Source organism: Microchirus variegatus (genome assembly GCF_963457635.1).
Source record: "Microchirus variegatus genome assembly, chromosome: 1".
In the NCBI taxonomy this organism is placed as follows: Eukaryota; Metazoa; Chordata; class Actinopteri; order Pleuronectiformes; family Soleidae; genus Microchirus; species Microchirus variegatus.
In genome coordinates, this window is record NC_139802.1 from 18,923,222 (window position 1) to 18,936,957 (window position 13,736).

The 13,736-nt window shown below is 41.9% G+C and overlaps 1 protein-coding gene across 1 annotated transcript; it reads left to right on the forward strand.

The window, feature by feature from the left end:
* Positions 1–4,462: 4,462 nt before the first annotated feature.
* lyplal1 (lysophospholipase like 1) lies at positions 4,463–13,723 on the forward strand (the record flags this gene model as incomplete). Its single annotated transcript, XM_083900506.1, has 5 exons — positions 4,463–4,547; positions 7,675–7,774; positions 8,341–8,510; positions 12,649–12,764; positions 13,150–13,723. 5 exons carry the CDS (start codon positions 4,463–4,465, stop codon positions 13,402–13,404), a joined length of 726 nt encoding a protein of 241 aa, XP_083756632.1. The 3' UTR covers positions 13,405–13,723.
* Positions 13,724–13,736: the final 13 nt, after the last annotated feature.

Consider the following 13,736-nt stretch of genomic DNA (forward strand, 5'->3'; position numbering starts at 1 on the left):
CACACGTCCAAAAGTGCCTGACCCCAGAAATGTCTTCACTTCATACCCATTTGATTCCAAAAGTGGAACAAAGTCATCATTTGATAGTGATGAATCCATTTCACCTGCTGAGTCAGTTACTGTGTTATTTCAACAACCTAGCTGGTTAGTTGCATCTAGAATCTGCAATATTGGATTGCTGTCTCCTGGCTTCTGTTTGGTTTTGCCCACAGTTTAAAGTTCTTCTTCAATACTAATACTTATGCCTTTCATCTGTACGAATGATCACAACTGCCTTGTTAGAGTGGTGACATCACTCATACAGGAGCATCAACAATCATGTTGAGCAAGGAAACTGCTGCAATGACAAGCCTCCATGTGCAATGTCCATGTTTGGCTAAGTCTACATGCATTTGTTGCAATAAATGGTTTAATTGGGACAAGTAATTAGGGAACAAAAATGAAAGAGAAGGTAATGAGTGACACAAATCTGAAGCTGAAGCTGATAAAATCCTGCATCTACTGCATAGTCATGAAACCTGATGGTAGAGACTATGTATCTCCGCTGGTCTGGGAATGCCTCGGGATTCCCTGGGCATTGACAGAACCGCACAAAGTGGCCAGGGAGAGGGAAGTCTGGGCCTCTGCTCAAACTGCTTTCCCCTGCGACCTGAACCTCGGATAATCGGTAGAAAATGGATGGATGGATGGTATCCGTTCATACTGCAAACATAAGCCAGGTGTTAGTGGATGTAATTGGGTTTGGGCATAACTGAACTTAGGTTACTACTACAATTTCCCAGACCAACCAATGGAGTGAATCAGCTACAATGCTGTGTGAGTGCAGTCAAAGGATGAGACTTTGCTGTCGGTGAGTTCAAAGTCAACATAAAATCCTATAGAAGAATGAAAGTGAGCAGAATGGGGAATGTGAATAGAAATGGAACTCTGCTCCTAACAGATACATGGTGTAGAGTTACAGAGGCATGCACTTCATCCTCTCCAAAAAAAAAAGGTTGTTCCTGCCTCTTTAGGTTTCTCCTTTTTGAAGTCCTTGCTCTCCAGTTACTGTCAATGACAGATCTATTCAAACAAAGGGCAACGATCCATTCCAGAGTGTGTCCACCCTTCCAAGATCAACCCAAGCGGGGCCTGTGCCATGCAAAGTGATGGGACAATTGGCTCCCTTTGCCATTATTTTCCAAAAATACTCTTGAAAGTTGGCAGGAGTTGCACATATAAAACACTGCATTCCCTTTCTCTTTCCTGTGTAATAGGAAATAATGTGAAGTTGGGCCCACTACAGAAGCACTGTGTTATGGTTAAAACAGATGCCCGGGGACAACAGGTGCTTCCCCAATACCCACTGGAGACACATTCACCCACTGGTGAATTTAGATGTGGGTGACATGGGTAACCGCAGGGCAGTGTCTTGCCAGATGTGGCATGTGGCATCTGCAAAAAATGTGTTTTCAGTTCATTTATTCATCAATAATACCACGCTGATAGTGCTACAGCAGTTAGGGGAAAATGTGTTTTGGTTTAGTTTTGGTAAATTTGGATAATAAAAGATCTACGTCAACAGGTATCCAGGAGAAAGTGGAAAGAAGAGGATGAAAATTAAAGTACTTAAAGGTGCATTATGTAATGAATTTAAACAACTGGCCATAAAATCCTCCTAATATGTCACAGAGACTCAGGAATAATGTTCATATAACAAACTGAACTCACCAACAACAACAGTACAGCCAAAATATTTGCATTAAAAACATATTTTGCAATATTTGCAGACTGCAAATCTTGTTTATGTTTTGAAATCATGACCACCGTCTACCAATAATTATAGTCAGTAGAGTCTCAGCTGCCAAGCAACCACGGTGACACTTTGCAGAAACCTAAAAGACCTTGGTGTTTTTGAATTTGAATGTAGTAACCGTTTTTGGCCACATTCTTACATATGGCACCTTTAATTAATGTCTATCCGGCTATAACCATAAAAAACATCTAATAAGCTGATGCTATGGGCATAATTTAGGGCTTTATGATTGTTCATCTTTTCTATAATTTCAAAAAAATAAATAAAGTACAGCTCATTCAGAATGGTGTTTGTTTTTGGTTATGGGGCTCAGCAAGAACCACCACAGGATTTACCCTGAGTACTGGTCTGGGATCAGCTTCCTCTACCCCACATCTGACCTCAGCTCTGAGCCAGTGGGCCAAAACTTCTCTGGATCAGTTTTTGTGAGGTGAAAACCACCAGTCTTGCCTTCATGTGGCAGCAGCAGCAGCAGCAGGATGCCCTTCACAGTGGCAGCAGTATTTTTTAGACGAAAGTGTGTTGTGTGAACGGGGATTAGTGCAAATGAGAAATTCTCAGCGTAGGCGAGGGACTACTTGTGACTAAAATAAAGTCATAAATGGGATAATTTGTTTCTCAATCATGCCTTGGGGACAGAATGAGCAGTTTTATATGCCCAGTTTTTGGGTTTTTTTGTAACGTGAATCGTGACTATATCGTACGGTGTCCCTGTTGACCTTTGTGCTGACATGTATGCTTTTAATTTTCTTTGTAAAGAAAGAATGGAGAATACATCCATCCACATCAAAGTCAAGCCTGTGAATAAAACTGTGTTGCCAGAAAATTCCTTGGCGTCCTGTTAGCATTCCTGCAAATCCAAAACTTCTGCTCCTATGCTGTAGGTACAAGGAATCACAGATTATTACAGAGAAGAGGACTATGAGAGAGGTTAACAGGAAAGCAGCAGTCGGCGCCCAGAGTGCACAGTGCCAAAGTTGACTATTGGTGTCGTCCCTTCTATTATCTGGAATTTTTAAAGGTTAAGCATGTTTATAGTTTTTATCTCCATAAAAATGTACACTGCACTTTCATGTCAGTTGAATTATGTGGCTCTTCGTGGAAAGGCTGTTTTTGGTGGGAGGGCTTTGATGTGAAGCAATAAAAGCTGAAAAGTGTAGGCTGAGGCAGGAGTCTGAGGTCAACAGTGATACACTGCAAAGCCAGGATGAAAACCCCAGTAAAAATGGTTCCACGTGAAGCAGAAAACTGTTCTGTAGCAGTTCGCCACCAGGAGGCGACTCTGCTGGTTGCAAAAAGAACTCTGGATGGAAGTCTTTGCAAAAATGTGCCTTTTTTCACTTGATTTATAATGTCGGTAAATGTTTCTCTGGGGAATTAATGGTCTCGATCACTACTTTGTGACTTTCTTTTACACATGATGTCAGTTTTGTAAAGCATGGAACACATGAGTGGACACCAGTGTGACTGACACCTGGTATTGTCCAATTGGTTGCAGGTGACGTCCTTGAATTTGCAAAAATGGCCATGGTGTGGAACGAAGGAAGGAATAAACTGAATCAATCTTTGACTAAAATGACTCATTTTCTAATGACTAAAAACATTATTGATTGTAAGAAAATGGTTCTTCTCATGAAGACACACACTGTTGGACCATAGGGCCAGACATTAAGCTGTGGGCTGGTTTTGGCCCGTGGGCCGCCGTTTGGGGAGCGGTGGATTAAGAGTTTGTTCATGTTTTCCGAAAGTTCCTCTTGCCATCTGAGTTGGGATTCCCTGAGTTATTTTTTCAGCCTGCCTGCTCACTTGCCAGTAAGTGTTCATTAATGACATTTAATTAACTCTGCCTTGAATTTGTGTCCTGCATTTCTCCCGTATTATCACGGATCTTTTCCCTGATAAAACATCTGCTTAATACTATCATCGCAGGCATATGAAAACAGACAGTAACTGGATTCGCTTCAGGCCTCGTATGAAGCAACATGACACACACTTGACTCTCAGCATCATTAGTGGGGTTCAGGGCAGGGACACTGTTTGTGTGGTCCGAGTGAAAAAAAGGCTGCGGTTTATACAAGATAAGACCCACAAATGTGTTTCAACTGATATGCAGATCCAGACATTCCACAAGATAACTTCATACTGTAAGAAACAGAGCTGGAAAACATGCTTTATTTAAGAAGATAATACCAGTCAGTCAGCTCCACGGTGCCTCTTATGAGGCACAAGTGCAGCAAAACAGTGTTTAGTTCAGATGTTGTGACCTTTAATAGCAGTCAATCATATATGAGTATCTGTTTTGTTTGTCAGTGAGAGTGTAATGTCACTCTATATTTAGGTAAATATATTCATGTAGTGCATTTAAACGCAATGTTAGTGTTACACAAACAATACAAATACAAATACATCACAAGTAAAGTGAATGGCATATCAGTTGTTTCCTAAAAAAAATGCTGTTTGATAAAAAAAACAACACCTTTTTATTTACTTTATTCATTTCCTGTTATTTGTTTTCTGTGTTGTTTTTTTAAATACATAAGCTCTTTGTGCACTGTCTCTACACCTAAAAATGCCTGTACTATATTGAGTTTTACATCGAGCAGGAGATCCTCCCGCGAGATTTGGCCGCGCTGCACTACGTCATCGCGTGATTTCCTTCCAGCTGTCATGGCTGCCGCCAGGAGACTGCAGCTATGTGCGGTGTCTCCGACTGGAAGACATTCAGCCTCAGTGATCTTCCTGCACGGCTCAGGTGCTCAATGTGTGTGTGTGTGTGTATGTGTGTCTGTGTGTGTCTACGTGTGTGAGTTTTTGTATGTGTGTCTTTGTGAGGACCAAAAAACGTTAAGACCTGGTTTTAAGGTTAGGGTTCGTTGGTTAGTTGTGATGGTTAAGGGTAGGCTAAGGGGCTAAGGAACGCATTATGTCAACAAGTGTAGTCAATACGTGTGTGTGTGTGTGTGCGTGCGTGCGTGCGTGCGTGTGTGTGTGACGTGTGCGTGCGTGTGTGTGTGCGCGATGTTGACTCTGGGGAAACATTACTAACTTCCTTGTGAGGAAGCTCAGTCTTTTCTAGGTTTCCTATTTGTATTGTTTGTGTTTTATTGTTGTTTTTCTGAAATTGCTCTTCATGTTCTCCTCTCCCTGTTAGCTTTAGTTAAACAGAGAGAAAGATTAAAGGTACAATATGTAGTATTTATGGGTTTATATAACCCAAAATCCACTTTTTTATACATATTATGTGCTCCTGCATTGTCTAGTCGCTGTATAATAGTTTTTGTTTCATTTTCGTAGTGTTTCAAAAGTAAAATAACATGGTCGCGGGCCGCGGTTGCATTGCCACTGTTAGCAGCGAGACGCCATGTTTCTACCGGAGCCTGTAAGGACAAACGCGAGAGAACAAATTAATCGTCGCTTTACTTGTAGCGGAAGTCCCGCCTCCTCTCTCTCCGCTTCGTTTGCTACGGCCGCGGTAGCTCGCCCTCTCCCTCGCCTCACGAACCTCATCTGCTGACACGGAGAGAGACGACGAGGACGACATTTGACCGGCTGCGGATACCGTAGCACTCAGGGAAGGGAGGGGGTGAGCAGAGGAGCATTTCTTTGCTGTAAATTTCAGCCTCTCCTCTAGATGTCACTATAAACTACTTACTTCACCTTTAAGGCATGCATGTGCAAAGTGTCACCATGGGGCCAAAGGCAGCCCGGCCATGAGGACTGATTTTCATGCTCATTTGTCATTCTCACACAGGTTTACAGGGACATCCTTCACAGCATAGCATCACTTTCTATCACTGTGATGGAAAGTTTGCACTATACAGCACCAAATATCACCATCCTCTAGTATGGACACCATTTGGGACACTATCATGTCGTGATTTTTGAATGGAAGGACCGATCGATGAATGTTAATATACCAGAGTTAGCCAAAAAGCGACCTGTCCAGGGTGTACCCCGCCTTTCGCCATATGTCAGCGGATTGGCAACAGTGACCCCCGCGACCCTCGTGTTAAGGATAAAGCCGTAGAATGGATTCGTGGATGTATAGTCTTGTTAAGTCTCACTATATCTCATTAGAGACTTTTAAGTTTAAGCAGTTTCCTACAAACTCACAGTACAATATACTGTATATCACGATACAGAGGCAACTACACGATACATATTGCGAGACACAGCTAGTTTGAATGTTGATCCTCATACCCTACACAGAATTTACCACAACAGCTGTCTTATAAACCTTAAACAGCACCTGACCTTTGCTGCCACCCACTGGCTTTATTCCACACTGCATCTTCGGTGACATTTCCGAAGACTACCATCACAGCATTTGCTGCACACATCGGCAAGGCGTACCTCACAATATATTGCGGCATCTCTTTTTACTGTTAAAGAGAATAATGAAAACAAGAGAATGGAGCTTTTCACATCAGCTACATCAGATTTGTTTTCCCATGGGCTTTATTAGCACGTGAATGATACATTTTAAAACTTGTGTTCAACATTTGAGGTGAAGAGTTGTGATGAATTATTTGTAATTTCCTGCTGTATATTCTGATCCCATATGATGTGCAAAGGCCTGTAGAGTTGTTATGGAAGAAACACAGATGCAAGTAGTTAGATGAGTGATTGTGTGTTTTTTATTTTTTCTCTCTCCTATTATTGTTATTATTATTATTATTATTATTATCCATCCATCCATTATCTACCGCTTTTTCCTCCACCAGAGGGTCACGGGGGGTGCTGTGCCTATCTCAGCAGACATTGGGCGATAGGCTATTATTATTATCATTATTATTAATAATACAAATCATTTCATCATGTGCACTTGTGCTTAATATTGACAGGCCTAAAAATACCTAAAGAGATTCTGATTTAAGTCTTTATGCTTGTTCGGTCCATCCCACAGTATACACTACCGTTCAAAAGTTTGTCACTGAGAAATGTCCTTATTTTTGAAGGAAAAACACTTTTTTCCCCAATGAATATAACATTAAATGAATCAGAAATACACTCATACATTACATTGTTAATGTGGTAAACGACTATTCTATCTGCAAACGTTTGGTTTTTAATGGAATATGTACATAGGTGTATAGAGGCCCATGTCTAGTGTTATAATGGTACATTGTTTGCTAATGGCATTAGAAGGCTATTGGATGATTAGAAAACCCTTGAAAACCCTTGTGGAATGATGTTAGCACAGCTGAAAACAGTTTTGCTGGTTAGTTTTGAAGGGCAAAATTATCGTTTTGAATCTTGTCAATGTCTTGACTATATTTTCTATTCATTTTGCAACTCTTTTGATGAATAAAAGTGTGACTTTTCATGGAAAACATAAAAACATTGTATAGGTGACCCCAAACTTTTGAACGGCAGTATATGGTAGACACCATACCAGGGCGATACACAGGCCACAATACTAATAATATCACGATACAACGATTCTGTGATGATCAATAATATTGGCAGACAATCATACAGCGATACATCGCGATATCTGTCCAAGGGAAGAAAATGAAACGTCTGTGAAAAGTAAAAAATGCAGGATTTCTCTGTTTATTTACAACATATATAAAGTGCAGAAAGTACATGTATTGAACGTGGATGGAGCATCTCTTTAACATAGGCTTGTCCACCATTGTCCCGCTGTAAACAACTTCTTCAGCCAGGTAACTTCCACCCTTCCATTCATTTGAGCAGCGCCGCCACAAGAAGAGTGAAACTGGCAGGGAATGTTTACTTTAGAGCACCTTCATTTGTTAAATATCGATATTTGTCCTTGCGTATCGATTGTCAAACATGCTTTCAGGTTCGTGGGAGAGTGTTGTGTATTTAATATCCAGGACTCTGGTTTGACCTTGTTTTCTGTCCTTTTCTAGGTGACACTGGACAGGGACTGAGAGCCTGGGTGCGAGATGTTCTGGTGCCAGATCTGGCCTTCAGCCACATCAGAGTAATTTACCCCACAGCTCCAGTCAGGTACAGTTATCAGCCTCAGAACTCGCAGGTTAAACACAGTTCATACACCTGTAACGTCTGACAGTGATAGGTATTAGTAAGCAGGATGTGCACATTTAGGCACCTCCTCTAGCCTTAGAGAGATTTGGTTGCTCCACTACACCCTCTCTGCGTACAGGTCCCTTTAGTGGATCATCTAAAAATGAGTTGGACAATAAACACAATAAAACATGTCCATCAGCAAAACTTCAAAGAGTGAGAGATTGCCTATGGTCATCTGTTCAATATAAAATGAGTCTGACTGTGGTTGTGTAATAAAAAGACCCATCAGTCAGCTACTTTTTCTGAGCGATCCTGGCTAGTGTAGCTTTAAATGTTTCTCTGACATTTACTAGACAAAGTTTAAATATAAAGACAAACTCAGTTGAGGGAGTATCTGGCGCTTATGTACTGTACCTTATGTAGCTTATAAAGCAGTTTAGATCTTTTGTGCTGCAGTGCACTACAATCACATGGACATTTATTGATCAAAAGAAACATCAACTTTGACTTCAAAACATTTCATATTTTCCTTTTAATGCCATTAGGCCGTACACACCCATGCGAGGAGCTCTGTCCAATGTCTGGTTTGACCGTTACAAGATTTCACGGGACTCTCCAGAACACCTCGAGTCCATAGACACCATGTGCAGCTCCTTAGGGTCCATTATTGAGGATGAAGTCAAGGCTGGGATCCCCAAACACAGGATTATCATCGGTATGGATGTGATTTGAACTTCACGTGTGATTCATGTTAACACTCTCAGGACTGATGGTATGTTTTAGTCATCCACCCACACCTCTAATGCTTGTTAAAGCTCCCATAGAGTGGTCCTATCGCACATATATGTTAGTTATGGAGGTCTACTTACATACATTAACTTGTTTTTATGGTCAAAAACCTCCTAGTTGCTGTAAATGAGCCGATAGAAATCTCTCCTCACTGAAGCTCCTGTCAGTCACACTATTTCAGACTGAAATCTCACCCCCAGAAGACAGAACTGTGTTGTGATTTGCCAGCCAGCGAGGGCTTTCCCAACTGTCTTGTGATTGGCCAGGTACCTGGAAGTGACGTAATTAGCACACCAGCTCTCAGAAGTGCAGCTCCCCCCTCTGGAGTGGTGGAAGCACTGCTACTCATTATCAAAACATTGTTTTAATAATGTTTAAAAATAGCTTGGTCACGACTCCCCGCCACAGTCTCTTTAACGCCTTTGACCCGGAGTCAAGACCAAGAGTCATAAGACACTGTCTCAAGTGGAACACCTCCACAACGGACGCTCTTCTTCTTCTGCGGTTCAATGTGCGCAACCAGATGTGGATCCGCAGGAGGATCCGCTGTTCAGTAGAAATGCTGTTTACGTAACCAGAACGGGTTTCTCGCTGAGCCCGAGATTAAAAATCACAGCGTTCTCAGCAGTGTCTGAACTGTTTGTTTCGAACCTTCAGGGCTTCATAAACGAGGTAATGGGGCAGACACACACCAAAAAAAACAGCTTTAATTGGTACTTCCGTTCTATGGGAGCTTTGATGAATTCAAAACAACTCATTAGTGTGGTCACATTATAGAGGAGAGACTGGTGGACATCACTGAGTGTTCCACATTTCCACTGAAGGACTCGATCAGCAACTCTCTGTCTTTTATTTCTCAGTGCCTTTCTCTCTCACTGGATCCTTTTTCCTCTGTCCTCTCAGTACACTCTCACTCTCTCACACACACACACCTCAGTCCATCTGAGCCTGGCTGTTCCTTACTCCCACTGTCATGATATAAAATGAAGAATGCATCTCATCAGGTTACTGTGTCCTTTCATCTGCTGCCAGGAGGGAATAAAAACGAGCTTTTCAGGAGGAATTCTCAGGTCACGAAAAAAGCTTTTTTTTTTCTTTTTCTTTTTTGCCCCGAAAAATATTCCGCTTATCAAATTCACATATAAATAACAATGAAATGAAACCACTCGGATCAAGTGCGATTAACATTATGGCCGAAGCAAGGTAAGAGTTCCCACAGGAAACGCATCGATGGCCACTGAGTGTTTTAATGTGAGCGAGTCATGGCTGCACATGAAAGGCGAAACTGCTGAGAGCAGAGGGAAAAGGGTTAACCTCCGAGCTCTGAAATGTATTACTATTTAGGCACTCTGTGTGTGTGTGTGTGTGCGTGCGCGTGTCTGTGTCTGTGTGTGTGAGTGTCTGTGCGCGGCTCGACTCCAGACAAAGTGAGTGAAAAAACACATGCTCCTGGGAAACTGCTGAAATATTATCTTACTAAATCATAACATTTTGTCATTAACTATAAATACTCAGTGCTGGAAACTGCACCATGTACCCAGAGTCCATTTCCCCAGCTGACGGCCTGACAAGCGCCAGAAGTTTCCATGGAAAAGGTTTGCACAGAGGCCGGAGCCACAGGCTGCCGTGTGTTTCGGTGCGTTTCAGTGTGCAGAGAGGTGTGGGAATCTCACGCGCTCGCTCGGCTCGATACGACAAACGCCGTACTTCATGTTGACAACATGGAAATAATTAGGAATGTTGCGCTTCAGGAGAAGATCCCCTTTGTGTTTTTTTTACAGTATGGGGATGGAAGCAACACAGTGGGGCATTTTGTACATACAGACCTCGTTCAGATCTGAGATTAAAATCATTGTTCACGTTTGTGGAATTGTGCTGTTACACTCAGGAGACAGGCAGGCATGCTCGGTGCCAGTGGGAACACCAGGGAAAAACAGATTTTAGCCACATTATGCAAAATCAACTTTTTAATCATTTAAATCCTTATATTTGGGACTCTGGAGGCCTTATCAGTCGGCAAAGTGTGAAAAAAGATGTCTCACTCATGTTTTTGTGGTCCTCCTCAGTCTAAGTACAGGAAATAAAACATGCGATGTTGACTTCCGAGCTCACTGGGACGACACAATATGCTAAATTCCTGGAATTGTTGTCACGTGGAGCTCCGCTTTGTCCCTTAAACACGCGAGAGTGGTGGCGAGGGCAACGGTATCTGAAAACCGGAAGTCCGCGAAAAGTTCTATTCTTGGCTCCACAGTGCAGCACAGAGTTCTACACAAACTTCCGGCCTCAGAGGATTTATCTGTCCAGTGGATACATGTTATATATGACGGCAATGTGCCTGCTAGAGCCTGCAAATGATCAATTTAATCAATTATGAAAATAAACTTAAGTCTGCGCTATTTTAAGATTTAAGTGCAACTTTATTTACTACTAAACAGGCTTAAGTAGATGAGAGAGACTGAAACCACAGTTGAGAAAACTGACAAAATACTTGGTAAAAAAAAAAAATGGTCAAAACTAATGATGATACAATGACATTAGTAAAAAGAGATGTCCTCTTGTCACTAGTGTTAGCATTAATGTGACTTATAGCAGAATTTCTTATACTTTCTGGCAGTGACAAGCTGAATACTTTTCTTTTTGATGACGAATAAAGGTTTTAGCTGTAAAAGAAAGCTACATTTGCGTGAGAGAAATTTCTACTGAAGAGTTCCTTATTTGTTTCTCTAATATAGAGCCTGCATATCACACACTGCATTGACTTCCATTCATTTGGACATCCTAAACAACCATAACCACCACTTAAAGCGGACCTAGACCGGAAGTTCCAATTAACAATGTTTTTTAGTGTGTATCTGCGTCATTACCTCGTTTACGAAGCCCTGAAGTTTCGAAACAAACAGTTCAGCCATTGCTGAGAACGCTGTGTTTTATTGTAATCTCGGGCTCAGCGAGATCTCCCTTCCGCTTAGGTAAACAGCATTTCTGCACTAGTCCGGGCACATCCGGTTGCGTACATTGAACCGCAGAAGAAGAATAACGTCTGTTGTGGAGGTGTTTCACGAGCGACAGTGTCTTCTGACTCTGGGTTTGACTCCGGGTCAAAGTCATAAAAGGGTCTGTGGCGGGGAGTCGTGACGAAACAATTAGTAGCAGTGCATCCACCTTTCCAGAGGGGGGAGCTGCGCTTCTGAGACCGGGTGTGCTGATTATGTCACTTCCGGGTATTGGCCAATCACAAGACAGTTGGGAAGGCTCCACACTGGCTGGCCAATCACAACAGAGTCTGTCTTCTGAGGGTGAGATTTCAGTTGAAACACTGGGGCTGAGACGAGCGTCAGTAAGGAGAGATTTCTATCGGTTAATTTACAGCAACTAGGAGGTTTTTGACCATAAAAGCAAGTTAATATATGTAGGTAGACCTCCATGACTAACATTTATGTGCAACAGGACCACTCTATGTGAGCTTTAACACCTAACCACCGAACCACAATTCAAATATTAGACCTAAAATCCTTTAAAAATTCTTCCTCATCAGGACCAGGCTTTGGTCTCCTGGTCCTGACAAGGTCAGTGTTAATGCTGGAAAAGAGGTAACAAATACACAAGGAACGTCCATAAATGGCTCAGCTTCACATCCCTGCATGTCAGTTTCCCTGCATGTGAATTCCACCTCTCCTCCATTTCTTCACCCTCTCTTTCTCACTTGCCTCTGCGCTCCTCAGCGCTCTGACAGGATGATGGGTACTTGCACACTTTCCCAGATGTGCACAGTGTGCCCAGATGTACCCAGATGTGTGAGATTAAGGACAGATTCATGAAAGGCTGCTTATTCCAAGGTGAAAAAAAAAGAAGCTGATGATGTGGAACTACGGAGTCTTATCCATCTTAATGTCTTTTAAAGAGAGGTATTTTCCATCTTTGACTGCATTAAAGTGCTCTAGGAAAAGCCGCTGCTACTCAAACAGAGATGCATATATTAGTGGAAACTTGTATAGTCTTTATATTTAGACATGCCTCATCTGATTCTGCAGTGAATGTGTTTTTTCTGTGCCTCATCAAAGGTGGATTCTCGATGGGCGGAGCAATGGCACTCCACCTGGCGTGTCGGCATCACCCTGATGTAGGAGGAGTTTTTGCTCTGTCCAGCTTTCTCAACAAAGACTCTGCTGCTTTTCAGGTAAATCGGCAGTCTGAAAATAAGGTTTATGGATTTTTAAAGAATTAAAACAAGTTTTGTGATCTGTCAGCTTATTAAATGTGGATATTTTCCATGGTTTCTTTGCGCCATGTAACAAAGAAAGCATTCAAACTTAATCTTTTTGGTTTGAGGACAAAACAAGATATAATTTTTTTACATTTTATGGACCGATATTATATTAAGAAATCAGTGCAGGCAAAGGAATATCAAAAATGATCTAATTGTGACATTGTTAATTTTGATGTGTGGGACCTTCAGTCCATACTTCTGCTTTTGGGAACTGTTTTTTTGGCGACACACAGAAGGAGAAAATAGTCCTTTGTCATTTATGTATTCGTACCATGTGACTGTGTGTGTTTTAAAGGATGTAGAGAAGCGGCTCAAAGCAGGACTCTCCCTCCCTGAGTTGTTCCAGTGCCATGGAACCAGTGATGAGCTGGTGCTTCATCAGTGGGGGGAGGACACTTCAGTGCTGCTGAGGAAGTTTGGCATGAACACTGCCTTCCACTCCTTCCCGGGCCTGAACCACCAGCTCTCCCAGCCTGAAATGGAGCTCCTGAGAGGCTGGATCCTCAACAAGCTGCCCTCCACTGCCTCCTCTGACTCACACAATTCATAGTTTGGTTAAATTAGTTTTTATGAGTACAGTATTTCTCAAAGGCACTTTACACAACAATGAAATGTGTATTTACTGTACATCGGGTTTGGTGTTTGGTACGTCGATGAAGAAAAACGTCAGACAACACGTGCTGAGGTTGGATGTATGTATGTTTTATATTACTTGTGTATATACAGTATATGTAGAGCATATAATTGTCATATTACTGATGATGTACATTCCTGCTTTTAAGAGAATTAAAAAGTAAACTGCTGGAAATTATGATTAGAAGAAGAGGCAGCAGTTTCCATGTGCCCCTGAAATAAAACTTTAAAGCGTGCTTCACACAATGC